This window comes from Neophocaena asiaeorientalis, unplaced genomic scaffold, assembly GCF_003031525.2.
Source record: "Neophocaena asiaeorientalis asiaeorientalis breed wild unplaced genomic scaffold, Neophocaena_asiaeorientalis_V1.1 scaffold123, whole genome shotgun sequence".
In the NCBI taxonomy this organism is placed as follows: Eukaryota; Metazoa; Chordata; class Mammalia; order Artiodactyla; family Phocoenidae; genus Neophocaena; species Neophocaena asiaeorientalis.
Window position 1 is genome coordinate 13,989,174 of NW_020173666.1, and position 19,353 is coordinate 14,008,526.

Sequence of the window (19,353 nt, forward strand, 5' to 3'; positions counted from 1 at the left end):
TATGCTTTCCTTTGCTGTGCAAAAGCTTTTAAGTTTCATTAGGTCCCATTTGTTTATTTTTGTTTTTATTTCCATTTCTATAGGAGGTGGGTCAAAAAGATATTGCTGTGATTTATGTCATGGAATGTTCTTAAGAGTTTTATAGTGTCTGGCCTTACATTTCGGTCTTTAATGCATTTTGGGTTTATTTTTGTGTGTGGTGTTAAGGAACGTTCTAATTTCATTCTTTTACATGTAGCTGTCCAGTTTTCCCAGCATCACTTATTGAAGAGGCTGTCTTTTCTCTGTTGTATATTCTTGCCTCCAGATGGGTGTGAGTTCTTCTTTAAATGTTTGATAGAATTCACCTGTGAAGCCGTCTGGTCCTGGGCTTTTGTTTGTTGGAAGGTTTTTTTGTTTTGTTTTGTGGTATGCGGGCTTCTCACTGTTGTGGCCTCTCCCGTTGTGGAGCACACACTCCGGATACGCAGGCTCAGCGGCCATGGCTCATGGGCCCAGCTGCTCTGTGGCATGTGGGATCTTCCCGGACCGGGGCATGAACCCATGTCCCCTGCACCGGCAGGCAGACTCTCAACCACTGTGCCACCAGGGAAGCCCTGTTGGAAGATTTTAAATCAGAGTTTCAATTTCATTGCTTGTGATTGGTCTGTTTATATTTTCTATTTCTTCCCGGTTCACTCTTGGAAGGTTGTGCTTTTATAAGAATTTGTCCATTTCTTCCAGGTTGTCCATTTTATTGGTATATAGCTGGTTGTAGTGATCTCTTATGAGCATTTGTATTTCTTCAGTGTCAGTTGTTACTTCTCCTTTTTCATTTCTAATTCTATTGACTTGAGTCTTCTCCCTCTTGATGAGTCTGGCTAAAGGTTTATCAATTTTGTTTATCTTCTCAAAGAACCAGCTTTTAGTTTTATTGATCTTTGCTATCATTTCCTTCATTTCTTTTTCATTTGTTTCTGATCTGATCTTTGTGATTTCTTTCCTTCTGCTAACTTTGGGGTTTTTTTGTTCTTCTTTCTCTACTTGCTTTAGGTATAAAGTTAGGTTGTTTATTTGCATTGTTTCCTGTTTCTTGAGGTAGGATTGTATTGCTGTAAACTTCCCTCTTAGAACTGCTTTTGCTGTATCCCATAGGTTTTGGGTCGTTGTGTTTTCATTGTCATTTTTTTCTGGGTATTTTTTGAGTTCCTCTTTGATTTCTTCAGCTATCTCTTGGTTATTTAGTAGTTTATTGTTTAGCTTCCATGTGTTTGTATTTTTTTTTTTTTTTTTTTTTTTTTTTTGGCTGCACCGGGTCTTAGTTGAGACATGTGGGATCTAGTTCCCGGAACAGGGATTGAACCCGGGCCCCCTGCGTTGGGAGCACAGAGTCTTAGCCACTGGACCACCAGGGAAGTCCGTGTTTGTATTTTTTACAGATTTTTTCCTATAATTGATATCTAGTCTCATAGTGTTGTGGTCCAAAAAGATACTTGATATGATTTTAGTTTTCTTAAATTTACCAAGGCTTGATTTGTGACCCAAGATATGATCTATCCTGGAGAATGTTCCATGAGCACTTGAGAAGAAAGTGTATTCTGTTGTTTTTGGGTGGAAAGTCCTAAAAATATCAGTTAAGTCCATCTTGTTTAATGTATCATTTAAAGCTTGTGTTTCCTTATTTATTTTCATTTTGGATGATCTGTCCATTGGAGAAAGTGGGGTGTTAAAGTCCCCTGCTATGATTGTGTCGATTTCCCCTTTAATGGCTGTTAGCATTTGCCTTATGTATTGAGGTGCTCCTATGTTGGGTGTATAAATATTTACAATTGTTATATCTTCTTGGATTGATCATTATGTAGCGTCCTTCTTTGTCTCTTGTAACAGTCTTTATTTTAAAGTCTATTTTGTGTGATATGAGAATTGCTACTCCAGCTTTCTTTTGATTTCCATTTGCATGGAATATCTTTTTCCATCTCCTCACTTTCTCTCTGTATGTGTCTCTAGGACTGAAGTGTGTCTCTTGTAGACAGCATATATACGGGTCTTGTTGTTTTATCCATTCAGCCAGTCTGTGTCTTCAGGTTGGAGCATTTAATCCATTTACATTTAAGGTAGTTATCAATATGTATGTTCCTATTACCATTTTCTTAATTGTTTTGGGTTTCTTATTGTAGGTCTTTTCCTTCTCTTGTGCTTCCTGCCTAGAGAAGTTCCTTTAGCATTTGTTGTAAAGCTGGTTTGGTGGTGCTGAATTTTCTTAGCTTTTGCTTGTCTGTAAATGTTTTAATTTCTCCGTCGAATCTGAATGAGATTCTTCCTGGGTAGAGTAATCTTGGTTGTAGGTTTTTCCCTTTCATCACTTTAAATAATGTCCTGCCACTCGCTTCTGGCTTGCAGAGTTTCTGCTGAAAGATCAGCTGTTAACCTTATGGGGATTCCCTTGCATGTTATTTGTTACTTTTCCCTTGCTGCTTCTAACATTTTTTCTTTGAATTTAATGTTTGATAGTTTGATTAATATGTGTCTTGTCGTGTTTCTCCTTGGATTTATCCTGTATGGGACTCTCTGTGCTTCCTGGACTTGATTGACTATTTCCTTTCCCATATTAGGGAAGTTTTCAACTTCCCTAACCTGAGTGCTGCTCTGTAGTGTTTATCAGAGAACACAGAAACCCTGACCTACCACATGTCATCAGTGCTCTCTGCTTTGCTGCTCAGGTCATGCTTTCTGTTCTGTGTGCTTCACAAAGCGAAAGCAGTGGGACTCTGACGTCAGGGCAAGAGTTGCCCACTCAGCAGTTAAGCTTGTCACTAACCATCACGTAAGTGATGCTTAGTTCTGTTGATTTGTATCTTCTAGTCCTTTGCTCTTTTTCCCCTGATCCTTAAGTTTTTAGTTTTAAACTTCATTTATGTTAGAAAGAATTCTCTAAACAACAGGAACTGCACGTCAGTTTTCTTTATTCGTGGTGAGAGCAGGAACACAGTCGTTAATATTCTCTTCATGAGTTTCTACAAGTACAGATAGAGGAGAAAGATTACAAGGCTGAGGAAGAGACATATCCACAGAGAAGTGTTATGGAGAGTTTTTAAAAGAAATTTTAAGTAATTGAAATTTGAATTCCCTTCATACATTCCTGAATGTTTTCTCTGCTTGTTGTCCATAGACAAGAGTGCGCATTGGGAGATTCAGCTTGTAAGAATTCTGAGTCTGATCCTGAGGACTTTTCAGATGAAACAAATACAGAGAACCTTTATGGTCCCTCTCCCCCCAGCACGCCTCGGCAGAGGAAGCGTCTGTCAACCAAACACCAGAGGAATAATGTAGGGAGGCCCACCAGTCGAGCTAATGTGAAAGGTAAGTCTTGCGCGTAAAACGATATATTTGAGGGGGCGTGGCATGGTTGGTATGTAATCTTTATGTAACATGTAACTATTGATAGATGCTTTTTCTACAATAATGTTAGTTATTCCTCTTATTTTAAATTTGATTTTATGCTGCCTTAAAGTTTTATTTTTAAATATTTGAATTATCACCATTAGCAATAAAAGAGAAAATAATTCTCCAGAGATAGAAAGGTTTGTCCTGAGTAATTGTTAAAGTCAGTGTGTGAGGCCTTTGCATTCCTTTTAGGACGTGGAAGAGGACAAACGTGGATGAATCAGCGTGCCTGTCCAGGATGGCTGCTGGTGTACGGGATAGGTGGCCTTCTTTTATTCTTTGAATCTCTTAGGCTGAAACTTCTAGATTCTGTCTTCCTGACATGATGTATTGGGCACTTTGGGAGAGGCAGGGCCAGGCTTTCTTCCCCAGGATTCCCTAGGCGGCCTGAGACCTGTGCTCTGCCGGTGACCGTGATGCTGCCCTCATGTACAGGGCCCTCGTTCCCGCTAAGCACAGGGCCTGGATGGTATCCCACCTTATAATCACGCACAGAATCTGTGTTTTACTTTTCCTTCTGTTTGGAATCCCAAAGCCCAGACAGTGTGCTGCTCCTAGAAGCTGTTCCTGCTCCTGAGACTGTTCTCTGTTTTCATTTCTTCCTTCGTCTGAGCGCGTCACAGCTGTTCTGTTCTGAGGCAGAGGAACTGAATCATGCTGACCTGCTTCCTTGTACCTGCTTTCTGGCATGGAACCTCAGGTCACTGAAGCCTTACGGTTTTAGAATTTCTCTGTTAATTTCAGCAAACCACTTGTCCTGAAACTGATCTCGTCGTTTCCTAGAATTCATCTACCTATTACCGTGTCGTTTCCTAGAATTCATCTACCTATTACCGTGCAAGATAGGGATATCATTCTTTATCTCCTCTGAGAAACTTCCCCTTATCACATGTTCTTCCTACTGAAAAGAGACTCATTTCCATCTCTCCCCTTCTTTAGCTCATTTTCTTCCTCTCTTTCCCTTTCCCACACATTCCTTCCACACATTGATCTCTCATGGTTAATGTCAGCAAGTTCATTCTGTGTCCCTATCATAGCCCTTCCTCAAGAAAGAAGAAGGGTAAGAGAAATGGACTTTATTGTACTTATTTGCTTGAGTGAAGTCTTATCCAAGGAGGAATTCCTAAGTAATAAATAATCTTTCTTTCCCACAGGGAAGGTGATTTTTTTTTACTTTCTTTTATTTATTTATTTTTTTGCGGTACGCGGGCCTCTCACTGTTGTGGCCTCTCCCATTGCGGAGCACAGGCTCCGGACGCGCAGGCTCAGCTGCCATAGCTCACGGGCCCAGCCGCTCCGCGGCATGTGGGATCTTCCTGGACCGGGGCACGGACCCGTGTCCCCTGCATCGACAGGTGGACCCTCAACCACTGCGCCACCAGGGAAGCCCTACTTTCTTTTAAAACTGTATTTGTAGTAGGATGTTAACCTATGGTCTGTATTTACCCCCGTTGGAAAGTAATAGCTTTCCATTGCAATATATTATCTTTAAAATCAATCCTTTTCCATTTTCTCAAAGAAATTTCTCAAATGCCTACAGTAGTTCCTTTTGAAGCAGCATCTACTGAACCAATATTAGTTAATACATATTTGCTTCGTGGTGGTGAAATGCGATGATGCCAATAGGATACCTGCTTTGTCTTCACTTGTTCATACTATTTTAGAACCAGAGTTGAGAACACAGTCCCCTCATTTTATAGATTGAGAAAGTGAGGCCCAGGGTTTTAAAGCAACTTCTTAAGGCCAGAAGGCTTGAGATAGTGGCAGGACTAATTTTAGGTACTATTTTTATTTTTATTTTTTGGCCATGCCACACAGCTTGTGGGATCTTACTTCCCTGACCAGGGATTGAACCTGGGCCCTCGGCAGTGAGAACGCAGAGTCCTATTCACTGGACCACCGGGAACTCCCAGGACTAATTTTAGAACTAGTTCTCCTGGTCCTCAGTTTGGACTTTTTTCCCAGTGCAAGCAGCAGGGGTTAAGCTTCTCTGAATGTGGTACTTGACATGGCTGTACGTCTTTAGTAATCAGTCAGAAAACCCGTCACTGGATACTTGTTGAGCTCTGCTGTCCTTCTGGGCTGTGTCAGAAGTAGAAGGAAGAGGGAAGGTTGTTTCTTTTCCTCCTCAACTTCTTTCAGTTGTTTATTTCATAAAATTACAGAATTTTAGATCTGGAAGGGGTCTCAGAGACCACGTTAATTCCTGCCATTTTGCAGGTGAAGAAAGAGTGCTCGTAAACCTTTGGATTTGTAGCTATCTATCAGCAGACCTAGGGCACCAAAGTTCTTAACAACTTATGTTTTTTCTTATTGCAAAAGATTACATGTTTGTCGTAGGGAGTTTAGAAAATACTGACAAAAAGAAAGAAAAATACCCATAAACCCAATATGCAGAAATAACAGCTTTTACCATCTTTGCCTTGTAGTCTCTTCACTTGCATATATTTGTGTTGTGATATGATATCATACTATTTTTCATTTTAATGAATTTTCATTTTAATGATTCCTGAACTTTCTTTTTCATTTTAATGATTCATGAACTTTCTGTGCCGTAGAATAACCTGTGCTGTTCATTTTAATGGCTGCCGAATCATTTGTAGCAACATTTGCCCGGTTATCACTCACAGTTCTTGAGTGCTTACCGAAGCGCTATGCTGAGCTCGTCAAAAGAGTTGTCTTTTAAATATAGTAATAGCCCAATGAGATGTAGGTTCTATATATTATTATTCAATTTATGGTTGAAGACATGACACAGAGAGTTTCTAGGGCTTGTAGTTTTAACTGTCCCAGTCACGCATATACTAGAAAGCAGTGTGTTTGCTGTCTGGTGAACTGTTTTTGTCAACATTCTTGTTCATGAACACCAAAAAACGATGGAAATGAAGCAACCGTGTTGGGCAGTGGGTCATGTTACTGTTTTGGTGATGGCGTGTTTGTGTTGAGCTGATAGAACAAACAGTACTTGAGAACTCGCCGGCTGCGGCAGCAGAGCACGGTGGACCGGAGCACACACTTGGTTGCCGGATTGCCTGGATTCCCATCCTGGTTCTACCACCTTCTGTATGTGCCGCCTCCGTGTCTCATCTTCTTTATCTGTGAGGTAATCTGCCTTACGGTGTTGTGAGGGTTTTATGTTCAGTAACTGCTAGCTGTCATTATTATTGTGAGCTAAAGAGTTCTTTCTCACTACTTGCCTTAAATTTCAAAGTAGAATTAAATAATTATATCATTGACTGTACCCTTATTAATTGGTGCCCCTCCTTTCAGGACACTGAGTCTTGAGTCACATAGTTACCAAGGTATGGAGTTGGGACTGCAGCCTGGGTCAGTCCTGTCTGGCTTATCCGTTTCTTGTAGCTCTTCCTAGCCCCCTTTCTTCTTCTCACTCTGTATGTTGCCGTCATAGTTACTTTTTCTCTGGGTCTTTCTTTCCTCACCTCCCTCCCTTTCCTTTTGCCTTTACCTCTCTTTCCTTTCTTCTGCCTCCTCTTCGCATCCCCTTTTTCCTTCCTCCCTTCCATTCCTCCCTTATTTCTCCTTCATTCTTTCCCTTGACTCGCAACTTCAGTGACTCCATAGGCGGGTATTGCGTTAGATGATCGATAAGCCCTTGCTCGTCTCCAGTAGGAACCACAGAGATGAGCAGGCAGTCCCGTCTTGTGTGGTAGAGCTGGGGTGGAGGGGAGAGAGGGGGGCTTCTGTGGGTGCCCACAGGAGGGGATTGAGCAGACCTGGGCTTGGGAAGACTGCTGGAACAAGTGACATTTGTGCTATGGCCTGAAGGCTGAGTCAGGGAGACCAGTATTTCAAACTCATTTGTCAATCATAATAGTGTATTGGTCTCTCAGTATTTTCAAGAGATTTTTAAAATTAGATTGGCCAGATTTATTTAAAAAGCTTTCCAAGGAAATATGAACTGACACATTATTTCTTTCTCTCTGCAACAAGCAAAGGCTGTCTGAATCATACGAGTCACTTTAGAACTGCAGTGAAAGTTGAGCTCATCTTTTTAATTAACATCACCGATAATATTTTCATTTTTCTGCTTATCTTTTGCTGTGTGACAGCCACCCAAAGCTTAGTGTTATGAAAGCGTCCATTTTTTTGTGCTCACGGTTCTGTGGGTAGAGTAACCACTAACACTGTTGTCTTTAGTGATGGTAGCCATTGTCATGAGCTATTATATGGATATGATTCTTTAAATATTCTTATTATCCTAGGCTCAAAATAACCAACTACTGTTGTCATAGGCTTATATTTTATAATTGGAAATTTAGTACCAGGCGACCTTCTGACCAACTGGTAATAAATTGAGGGCTCCCATGAAAGAACTGCTCACAGAACTCAGGGACACACTTATGTTTATCGCTTAAGTCGCCCCATTAGTGTAAATTGAAGTGTGATTGATAGGGGCTCCTTATGAATAAAAAAGACACTTCTATCAGAAAGTTACAAGGGTTTTAGGAGCTCTGTGTCAGGAACCTGGACAAAACCCAAATATATTCCTTATGTTAAAAAGCAAAATTCAGCCAAGTAAATGTGAAGATTTGATTGGCTTTATTATGAATCAGGCAGCATTACATCTAGCACCTAGAAGGGTGCTCTGTGTGATTGTGCAAAAATGGAAGGGGTTTTATAGGAAGAAGGGTGGAGTAAGGGAGCTATTAGCAAAAAAAAAGAAAGGATTATTTTTTGACCAGACATCTTTTTTTATGGGGGTGGGGAGGGATGACAGAGGTTTTATCATGCAGATTCCCTCTTCCTCTGGGGGCTTGTAGAGAGCCTACTTGATGGGTTACTTTATTGGTATTGACCAGAAAATTCTAGACTGTTCAATTAAAACTACATTTCTGGGAGAGGTTGAAACTGCAGTGAAGTGACGTATAAAATATAGGTTTGCCATCATGGGCTTTTAGCATGCGACTGACACCATTTGGGGCCTGTGGTTTTCTTTCTAATACTTACTGCACCCTGATGAGCATTATCAAATACTAGCAAAGATATGAGGAGATGGCAGCTTTCTTACAAGGCTGGTGTGAGTGTAAATTGTCTCAATCCCTGTGTGGAAGTAATTTGTTAATACACTCAGACTGAGCTTGACCCAAGCAAATGCACTTTTGGGAGTAGACTTTAGAGAAGTTCCTGCAAATAAACACAAGAAGTTCTGCAGAAAGACTCGTGTCACTCATTGTGATTTCCTTTCATAATACGCAAGTGGGTAACCACAGACAGGAAAGTTCAAAACAATATGTATCGTAGTGGTTGTCTGAGATAGGGGAGGCATGAGGAGGGGGCCTAGGGATGTAGGACAAAGGTGAGGTCACCACTGCCCACAATGTTTTATTTCTTTGTAGTGATGGACTTTAGATGTGTTTAAAATTATTTTGTTTGACTTTTGCATTTTCCTGATTTTGTTTCCCTGGAAATGTTAAAGATATTTTTGTTTTCAAAATATTAACTTCTGCTTTTAGAAGCTGTGCTAAATATTAAATATATAACAGTGTTATGATATCTAGGTAAAGATGGTTAGCTCTTTATTACCTAAAAAATACCAGCTATGTGACATCCTGACAGATGTAACCTACCATTTCAGCTCTTGAATTAACTCACTGACCGGGCTTGATTTCATACTTTGATGAGTAACAGAATTTAACTGTGGTGTTCCTTCAGATCATATTTTTTGGATAATTGTAAATAACTACCAAACTACAGCAATTAAGATTTTGATAAATTTTGGACCATAATGTGTAGCTACCCATGTGTAGCTGTTTCTCCTTAAGGCTGGTTTAAGGAGAGACAAACTATCTTATCCTTAAATTTTTGTTCTTTTTAATTAGTAGAAGGAAGTAAATCCAGTTCATCTCATAGTTTTAAGTAGGTTAAATAAGAATGAAGACACCCAGGCCAAAGCCCTTTTCAGGGTGAATCGGCCTCGTAATCGTTATCAGCCCCATTTTGCAGGAGTAATGTAATACTGTAAGAGCCAGTTTACAGAGATAGTAATCTGTAGTCTGGCATATACATGTGTGCATATACACACACGTATGCATATACATGTACACATTAATCTCCCTATCATTAGTAAATATCTCAAGGTGTGTGTGTGTGTGTGTGTGTGTGTATGTAAATGTGTGTGATTTTTTGCTAACATAGTGAGATTAGCAAGTTTTATTTTTTTTAATATAATACTGCTATAAAATTGATCTGGTAAAATGATTATAAATCAGATTCAATCTATATAGTAAGAGAAATGTTCTTTGTGAACTAGAGTGGACTTAAATCTATATTTCAGCTCTTTAATCCAAACTCAGCCTGACTTTCAAGGTTCTGATTTATATTTCCAGTCTACCCATCTACATGTAGACTCACTATTCCAGCCAGGCTCTCTTCTTTTCTGCTTTTGTGTCTTTTTGTATGTTTATTCTCTTGCCTTCCTTGCTACCCTTATTTAAGATGAATCCATTCTTCAAGGCAATCAGTCAAGTACCCGGTCTTATTTAAAGCTTCCGCATATCAGTTAGCCCACTGTAATCTGTCTTTCATGGCACTCAGCATCTTAACCTTTCCTTAGTCAGACAGCCCTGCCCTGTGAGCAGCTTGACAGGCGTAAAGGTGGTTGATGGCACAAACATGGGTTAGGATCCCTGTCCCGACATGTCTCATCTGTCTGGCCATCCATGTTCTGCAGGAATCTCCATCACAGTGTTGTTGTAAACATGACGACAATTTCTGTAGGCCCTTACCTCATAAATGGGTAAAGCAGTGTTTGAATAGAGCAGGGTTTTCCCAAATGTGGTGTCATTCTAGCCAGGTTAAATCCGAGACACTGGGAGTGGGCCCAGGAATCTGCATTGTAGCAAGAATCTGAGTGATTCTCAATGTTTACTAAAGTTTGAGAACCTTGAATTAGAAGATCTCTAAGTCCCTTCAGATTGTTGACATTGATAGCCTGGCACATCACCGCTCTAAAGATCATCTCACATTTAAAGTAAAGCACAGATACCTGTTTCTGCTTTCTCATTTGAGAGATCGAGGAGGGCCAGTGTTTTGAATTTGACATACATGTATGGAAGAACGTAAGAATTGCGAGGACTTGATAAAAAATACATTTTATACATATTCTAAAGAGCTGTTTCTAGGTGTGAATTGTGGGGAAGTCAGTTGACTGTCTTATATCTGTTTAAACAAGTGAACCATATTGCTTGTCATTTGTTTGCGTTCAGTTTCATTATACATTTTTTTGTTCTTTTCCTTTCATGTTTCTCTGATTTGGCAGGAGTTATTGGTGATTGGCCAAAGGAAACAGTAACTTCTTGGAAGGTTTGTTTTAACAGTACTACAAAGTCGTACCACTTAATTTATAGCCACTTGAGAGCTCAGATGTTCATTAGTCTTAAGTCATTATGAACTAGTTTTGTAGTACCGTAATTAGAACTTGTATAAAACATTCTATATACTTTTGATCCACTCTCCTTTACAGACACTCTGTATTTGACTTTCTGTTCATTGCAGAGGGATTTAGTATTAACAGAAAACTAAACAAACAAGATTGCTATTTTCTTTTTGCACAGTAGCTAGACTGGGGCTTAAGTCTATTTTAAATTTAAATTATGTCATTTTAATGATGTACCTATTTCCATTTGTGTGTTTTTTTAAAAACCAACTTGGTTTTTTGTTTTGGAAAAAAAAAAATAGCTTCTTTGTCCCGTCTTCCTCCTTTCCCCATTTGCTTTCCTTTACACACATTGTAGGTCCAAAGACTGAACCAAAATTTTGAATACAGAATTTCAGAAAATTGTGTAATATACCATTTTTTATGCTGTAACATAGGCTTCACAATATTTGTGTGTCATCTACAAAAATTAGGTTTCTAAGCTTGCTAAAATTGGATTCTGTTTATACAGAAAAGTGGGATTGTGGCATTTCCCCCCTTAAGTCCTTTTAAATGTTGGAATAAAGATCAAGGCTCAGAAGCTTCATCTCTTGATATTTTCATGCTTTGACTATTAGCTGTGTGGTAAATTTAGCATCGATTTGGACTTAAAGTTCGTAGCTCTGTCTTCTGTGTTGTTCAGGTCATCCCAGCTACTCTCAGTTCACCCTTTGTTTCCCTTAGGACCTTTAAATCATGGGTTAGAAGAACATTTATAATTCATATAAGGCAAGTAATACTTTTTCACTGTTCACTCACTTTTAAGTTATAAATTATATGCAGACGTTCTTTGGCCTTGGTCACTAATGCTACCCTACATTCATTTTGTAAAGTCTTCTTAGAATCCTAAACCCTAAGCTAACACAATAGTTTTTTGTTACATAAGTTTTGATTTCTCTGACTCAGAACCACGTGGATGCACGTATTAGTTAATATAGCATTCTTTCCTAGGCCTGCATTGCCTCTCTTCTGCACACTTTTCTTGGATATTCTTGTGTACTCTCCTGGTATTAAACAACATCTGTATATACTGATAATTTCCAAATTGATATCTCTGGATTTCTCTCCTGAGCTCAAGACTCATATATTAGTTACCCACAGACATCTCTACATGAATGTCCCATAGGCACCTCCAATTCAATATATTACAAAACAAACTCATTATCTTTATCTCCAATCTTACTCCCTGATACCATGTATATATCATTTTGTGTTTCATAGTAAGAAAGTATAGTATGATTTGATATCTTGAAACATAAAATATAATGGAGTTAAATTTGGAAGTACTTGTTAGCTTTGCTTTCAAATAACCATTGCTTTACTAAGTAGAAATGAGTGATATATATGTGCTATATTAATAAAAGTATAAAGAGCACAGTTAAACAAAACAGCAAAGAGGAGGCAAAGGGCTGGCCTGGACACCTTTTTTATAAATGAGGATTGATAAGTATTTGTAGCTAGAAACAATAAAACTGTGGAAAAATTTCTTTTTTAAAAAATTCGACTTTTAAAAAAATTTTTAAAAATTTTTATTGAGGTATAATTTATGTACAATATTATATAAGTTTCAGATGTATGACATAGTGATTCACAATTTTTAAAGGTTACATTTCATTTATAGTTATTGTAAAATATTGGCTATATTCCCTGTGTTGTATAGTATATTGTTGTAGCTTATTTATTTTATTTTTTTATTTTTTTCGGTACGCGGGCCCCTAACTGTTGTGGCCTCACCCGTTGCGGAGCACAGGCTCCGGACGCGCAGGCCCAGCGGCCATGGCTCACGGGCCCAGCCGCTCCGCGGCACGTGGGATCTTCCCGGACCAGGGCACGAGCCCGTGTCCCCTGCATCAGCAGGTGGACTCTCAACCACTGCACCACCAGGGAAGCCCTAGCTTATTTATTTTACACCTAGTAATTAGTATCTCATCCCCTAACCCTATCTTGTCCCTCCCCACTTCCTTCTCCCCACTGGTAACCATTAGTTCTCTATATCTGTGAGTCTGCTTCTTTTTTGTTATATTCACTAGTTTGTTGTCCTTTTTAGATTCCACACGTAAGTGATATCACACAGTATTTGTCTTTCTCTGTCTGACTTATTTCACTTAGCATAATACCCTCCAGCTCTATCCATGTTACTGCAAATGGTGAAATTTCATTTTTTTTATGGCTGAGTAGTATTCCATTGTATGTATTGATATGTATGTATACACACACACACATACACACACACACACTCTTTACATCTTCTTTATCCATTTATCTGTTGATGGACAGTGAGGTTGATTCTGTATCTCAGCAATTGTAAATAATGCTGCTGTGAATATCGGGGTGCATGTATCATTTTGAATTAGTGTTTTGGGGTTTTTTTTGGATATGTATATCCAGGAGTGGAATTATTGGGTCAAGTGGTAGTTCTATTTTTAGTTCTTTGAGAAACCGTCTATAGTGGCTGTACCAATTTACATTCCCACCAGCGTGTATGAGGATTCCTTTCTCTCCACCTCCTTGCCAACACTTGTTATGTGTCCTGTTTCTGGTGATAGCCATTCTGAGTGAAGAAATTTCCTGAATGGACTGTGTAAAACGTTTTAAGACATTTAGAAGTAAAGTAGATTAAAACTACAGATAAAAGTTCTGTTGTTTAAAAAGTATTGCTAATTTAAAAGATAATAGTAATAATAGTTTTATATTAAAATATAACACAAATCCTTACAGACAGTAAAATCCTTTTTGATGGATCATAAAAGAAATTGAATATAATGTAAATCAGGTTGGAAGTGCTCTTGGAAATACTTGTTTTAAAATCCTTATTTTAAAACTAATTTAATTTAAATTGATTTGGAAATACATTGGTTTTAAACAAATTTTCTTTGGTGAATTGATTTTGGGTATGTTAGTCTGTAACCGTATAAATATACTCTATTTCATCAAATCTAAAGGCATACTATAATATTATATACTAAGAAAAAAATGCTTATAATTGATGACACAGTGTGTTCTTGCACTTGGAATTTTAAATTTTTATTTAAAGAACTCTTTTATACTTCTTGATATTTAGATAATAGATTTTAAAACCATTTATTACTATTGTGCATATATATAAAGGAAAATGTAAATGAAATGAATTAGTGAATACATCCCTAAAAGTTATTTATATCACCATAATTTCAGAGAAGTTAAAATACAACATGTGTGTCCTAGATTCAATGAGACAGTATACCTGGAGTGTAGAGGGGACGTGGGGACAGTGCTATAGGCTTGGGCATCATCAGCGTATGACGTGGGTGTGAAGGAGGTCACCCAGGGAGAGCGAAGGTGAGACCGAAGAGACCTAAGAGAAGGGCTTTGAGAAGCATTAACTTTTTAATGGAGTGAGCCAAGTTCCCAGGAGAGAATTTGAAGAGGAGGGACTCAGAAGGTAGAAGAGAACCCTGAGAGTGCTGTGTGTAGAAAGCAAGAGACTGAAGGGGTTTCAGTGAGGTAGGGTGGTTCCTAGTGTCAGAAATGCCAAACAGGAAGGAAGATGTGTGTTCATCTCGAAGCTTGGGAGTTAAGTTAATAGAACCTTTTACAGTTACGTGAAGGGAAAGCGTGATGTTTACTTCCTTTGCATTAATTTTGAATGACTTTATGTGCCAGTATAATAAACTAGGCAAATTATACTAAATTAGGCTACACGTCTTCAGTTTTCTTAATGTTAAATTTAAAATGTTATTGTTCAGCTGCTTGTGGCAAAGAAGAAACCAAGGAATAGAATAAATTAAGGTAAACATTTTTGCTTATCTGTCTTTCAGTGTTTTATGAGAATAATCTTAAGGTGCCTTAAGTGGTCTTTCCTCAATCTACTTGATTTTACGAATGAGAAAAGTAACCCAGAAAACTGAACTGATTTGCTCTAAGTTGATACTTCAGTTCATGGCAAAGGCAGGACTTGGATGTGTTCTCTAAATCAGGTTTCTGTCAGATCTGCCATACTGTTTCTCCCTTCTTAAGTTTAAGGTGATGACTTGTGAAGATTTGACTAGCTGGATGACTGCGCTTTGTAGTAGAGAGGTAAGCAGATGGTTTTAAGTTAGTAATGGAGAATATTAGAGAATATAGCAAGTATTATGTAACAGGGAAAATGGGTAAAACCTTTGTAAAGATTTAGAGAGAAATGTTTTGTGTGTGTGTGTGTGTTCTCTTAATTTTCAGCATATGATATGATTATTTTCTTCAATAACAGTCTGAAAATATAAATACATGTGAATATCAGTCATTGAAATATTGAGAGTAACTTTATATTTTAGAGTAACGTAATGTTCTGCTTATTTTTTTAATAGAAAAAATGAATGCACCAAACCAACCTCCACATAAAGACACTGGAAAAACTGTGGAGAATGTGGAAGAATACAGCTATAAGCAGGAGAAAAAGGTCCGAGCAGCTCTTAGAACGACGGAGCCGGATCATAAGAAGAACGTGCAGTGCTCGTTCATGTTGGACCCAGTGGGTGGGTCTTTGCCCAAAAAATCAATTCCGGATGTGGATCTCAATAAGCCTTACCTCAGTCTTGGCTGCAGCAATGCTAAGCTTCCGGTGTCTGTGCCCATGCCGATAGCCAGAACTGCACGCCAGACTTCTAGGACTGACTGTCCAGCAGATCGCTTAAAATTTTTTGAAACTCTACGACTTCTACTAAAGCTTACCTCAGTCTCAAAGAAGAAGGACAGGGAGCAAAGAGGACAGGAAAATACGTCTGCTTTCTGGTTTAACCGATCTAATGAACTGATCTGGTTAGAGCTACAAGCCTGGCATGCAGGACGGACCATTAACGACCAGGACCTCTTTTTATATACAGCCCGTCAAGCCATCCCAGATATTATCAATGAAATCCTTACTTTCAAAGTTAATTACGGGAGCTTTGCCTTTGTTAGAAATGGAGCTAGTTTTAATGGTACTTTGGTAGAAGGGCAGTGCAGAGCCCCTCATGGGACAAAGGTTGTGGGTTACCCAACATATCATGAGCACCTCCAACGCCAGAGGGTGTCATTTGAGCAGGTCAAACGGATAATGGAGCTGCTGGAGTACATAGAGGCACTTTATCCATCGTTGCAGGCTCTTCAAAAGGACTATGAAAAATACGCTGCAAAAGACTTCCAGGACAGGGTGCAGGCACTCTGTTTGTGGTTAAACATCACAAAAGACTTAAATCAGAAATTAAGGATTATGGGCACTGTTTTGGGCATCAAGAATTTATCCGACATTGGCTGGCCAGTGTTTGAAATCCCTTCCCCACGACCATCCAAAGGCAATGAGGCCGAAGATGAGGGTGAGGACACAGAAGGAGAATTGAAAGAGTTGGAAAGCAGTACGGACGAGAGTGAAGGAGAACAAATCTCTGATCCAAGGGTACCAGAAACCAGGCAGCCCACTGACAACAGTTTCAACATCCAGTCACCGGATTGCGTAACTAAGAAGCTCGAGAGGCTTGAGTCTGAGGACGATTCTGTTGGCTGGGGAACACCAGACTGCAGCACAGAAGCAGGCTTTAGTAGACATTGTCTGACTTCTATTTATAGACCATTTGTAGACAAAGCACTGAAGCAGATGGGGTTAAGAAAGTTAATTTTAAGACTTCACAAGCTGATGGATGGTTCCTTGCAAAGGGCACGTATAGCACTGGTAAAGAGTGACCGTCCAGTGGAGGTAGGTTTCCAGTAGGCAATAGTATGATCTTGTCCTTGGTTCCGCTATTACTTGTAAATTACAATGTATGTTGTGTTATATGTAACATGTACTCTCATGGTCTCGATTTTTTTTTAATTGAAGTATAGCGGATTTACAAAGTTGTGTTCATAATCTTGATATTTTTAAGGCATAAATGGTAATTATAAATTGAGGATTTAAACGTTTCTATAAAGCATTGTGATAAAAGGGAAAGTGGATCTGTGAAAACTGTATGAAACTGAGTGAATTAAATGTGTGGAGGGAAAAAAAATCCAACGATTAAATATAGGATGGAGAAGGACAGGCTCGGTATAAATAAAGAGGGAAGAAAGCCATAATCATGGGTGACCACAAGCTGAATATGAGTCAGTAAAAAGTCAGCATGATGCTAAAATATTTTTAAATGAGTATGGCATCCAAGGTCATGGATGTAGTTCTTTCTCTATTCTTTGCAATAGCTTACTTCCTTTTGAATTGCATGTCCAGTTTTGGTCCCTGGATTTTAAAGAGAGAAGAATTACAGAGAAGGCCAAGAATGATCAAAGGGGAAAAGTATACACTATTTGGTAAGGTTACGGTGTTTAGTGTAGTTGCTGGAAGTTTAAGGGAAGTATTGTTACCAAAGACACGTTTCGACATGAGAAGATTTTTGTGAGAGGAATATGTCTAGTAGAGGAGTTGATTTGAAAATAGTACGGACTTGGTTTTCATAGCTTTATATCTCAGGAATTCTTTACCATTAAGGGTGGTAAAACTAGAAGGGGGCATATTGTTGGATATTCTTCTTGAGAGTGAAAGAGCGTAAGCAGTTTTTCTGTTGTGGTGAGTTTGCATGTTCATCTGGCTAAAAGCAAAAGCACCCAGATCTTTGAGATCCCTAATTACCTGAGTAGGGCTGTGATTCTAAACTTTAATAGCTAAATACATACATATGTATATACTTTTTCTTTTTTTAAACTTGGGTTTATTACACAGTCTGGCTTGCTGTGGAGTCAGATGATAAAACTGAAGGTATTCCTTAAGATGGGAAACATCGGAAGAGAACCCGAATTTGCAGTATTTGAAGTTTTAATCTGATGGCCAGATTATGAACCCTTAGGAGAAGGGGTCAGGTGTTCACATAATATAGCAGGATGTTTGCAGAATGAATCAATACTTTGTAGCTGTTAAGAGGTTAGTTTACTTTGAGTATTATTTTGATTAGAAATCTCAAAAATGAATTTTCTTTGAGCAGTGCTTTGACTCTGTGAATGATTTTTTATGTACACCTTTTATTCGGGCAAGTGATGTTTTCCCCTCTTAGTCCATGAATAACTCTTTTATAATAAGAATGTGTTATAGTGCAAGTTTCAAAGTCAGTAGAGCAGAACTAGATATGTAGTAAAGATTTGGCATATGCTTCAGATGTCGAATAGCATACTTTAGTTTAGGTTTTTGGCTGGAGAGTGGTTAGGTTCTAACAAGGACACGTGTGGACAGGACAGGGTTGATTAATTGTTGTTACGAAGGACTGTTTTTGAAGTAATATCAGTGAAAAAGTCCTGGCATTATTACCTCATCTTTGATTCACTGGTTCTCCTAGGAGAGAGGGGCTCCTGGTGAGGGCTCAGGGAGACGTGTCAGGGCTTCTTAAAACTGCGTTACGCTCGCTCTCCCAGACTGTCTTCCTCTCCCCTGAGGACCCTCTGTGGCAGTGAACCACTGCTGCTGAGCTTTGCATCCATTAGATGTGTTGGAACAAGAAAGAGGTTGAGAATGAGCGCACCGCGTTTTCTATTAGAACCCTTGCTGAGAAAAGATAACGAGGGAGCCCCTAGCTTTGAGTTGCTATCCAAGTTGTACGCCTTTGGTTTGACCAGTTGAGGTTTAACTGAATGAGAAAGTTATCCTTGTTATAGAAGAAAAGAAATACGTACACATTCAAAGTGTGTGAATTAAACATGTTTATTAGAATTATTTGAGATGGTTTACTTTTCCAAAAAAATGCAGTATAGAAGCCCCTCTTGTTTTAAATTTTGGTTTATAAAATGTTGTGTTTGCAAAATAATGAAAGAGTAACCAAGAACAAAAATCCTTCTGTATTGGAGATTAATCCAAACTAATAAAAGATAAGCCTCCAAAATTATACTTAACTCAATGGGAAAGTAAGACTTTATTTTTATTCCTACTTCAGGGACATAATTCCTATAAGACGAAGTGTATGTATACAAATGTAAATGAATATATGTACACTCCCCTTCTGGGTTTGTTTTGTTTTAGTCTCTTTACTATCTGTGTCTAATGTCAATGACTTACTCTTTCTGACCGTAAGTCTTCACATCTGTAAAATGGGTATAACAATACTTCCCTACCTACCTCACAGGGTTGTCGTGAGGCTTGAAAAGACACTTGTATAAATAGTAAAATGCTATAGAAGTCAAATACAAACTATTTTTTTTAAGAAGTGTTGTTAACACTTTTTGTTCCTCCCTTGAAGCTAACTGTAAGCCAGTAGTGGCTAGACAAGTCTATATTTTTATTTTTTAAGTGTATTTTACTTTTTAATCTCTGCCAAATAATCGTACATTTTTAAGCGCATACATTTTAAGCAGTGGGTGGATAACCTTTTAGGTTTGAGGACAATTTTCATTCTTAATTGTTAGAAACATCTTGACCAGCTGGTACTATAGATTGTGCCCAGTACATATCTTCTGTTGTGCACCGTTTTTATGGCTTATGTGATAATACCAATGAAGATAGTTGAAGGATTTTGTAGAAAAGAAGAATTATACTCATGATATTTGAT

General features: G+C 38.5%; 1 protein-coding gene across 4 annotated transcripts in view; it reads left to right on the forward strand.

The window, feature by feature from the left end:
* Nucleotides 1–19,353, forward strand: part of MAP3K4 (mitogen-activated protein kinase kinase kinase 4) — a 109,203-nt gene that overhangs the window by 27,536 nt on the left and 62,314 nt on the right. For 3 of the 4 annotated variants that reach the window (XM_024747942.1, XM_024747944.1, XM_024747943.1), the window contains exons 2-3: nucleotides 3,149–3,339; nucleotides 15,184–16,547. In XM_024747942.1, coding sequence (XP_024603710.1) covers nucleotides 3,149–3,339; nucleotides 15,184–16,547 — 1,555 coding nt within the window. Of the gene's footprint in view, nucleotides 1–3,148; nucleotides 3,340–3,615; nucleotides 3,674–15,183; nucleotides 16,548–19,353 lie in introns of those variants that run through there. The other variant, XM_024747945.1, reaches the window with a different exon arrangement.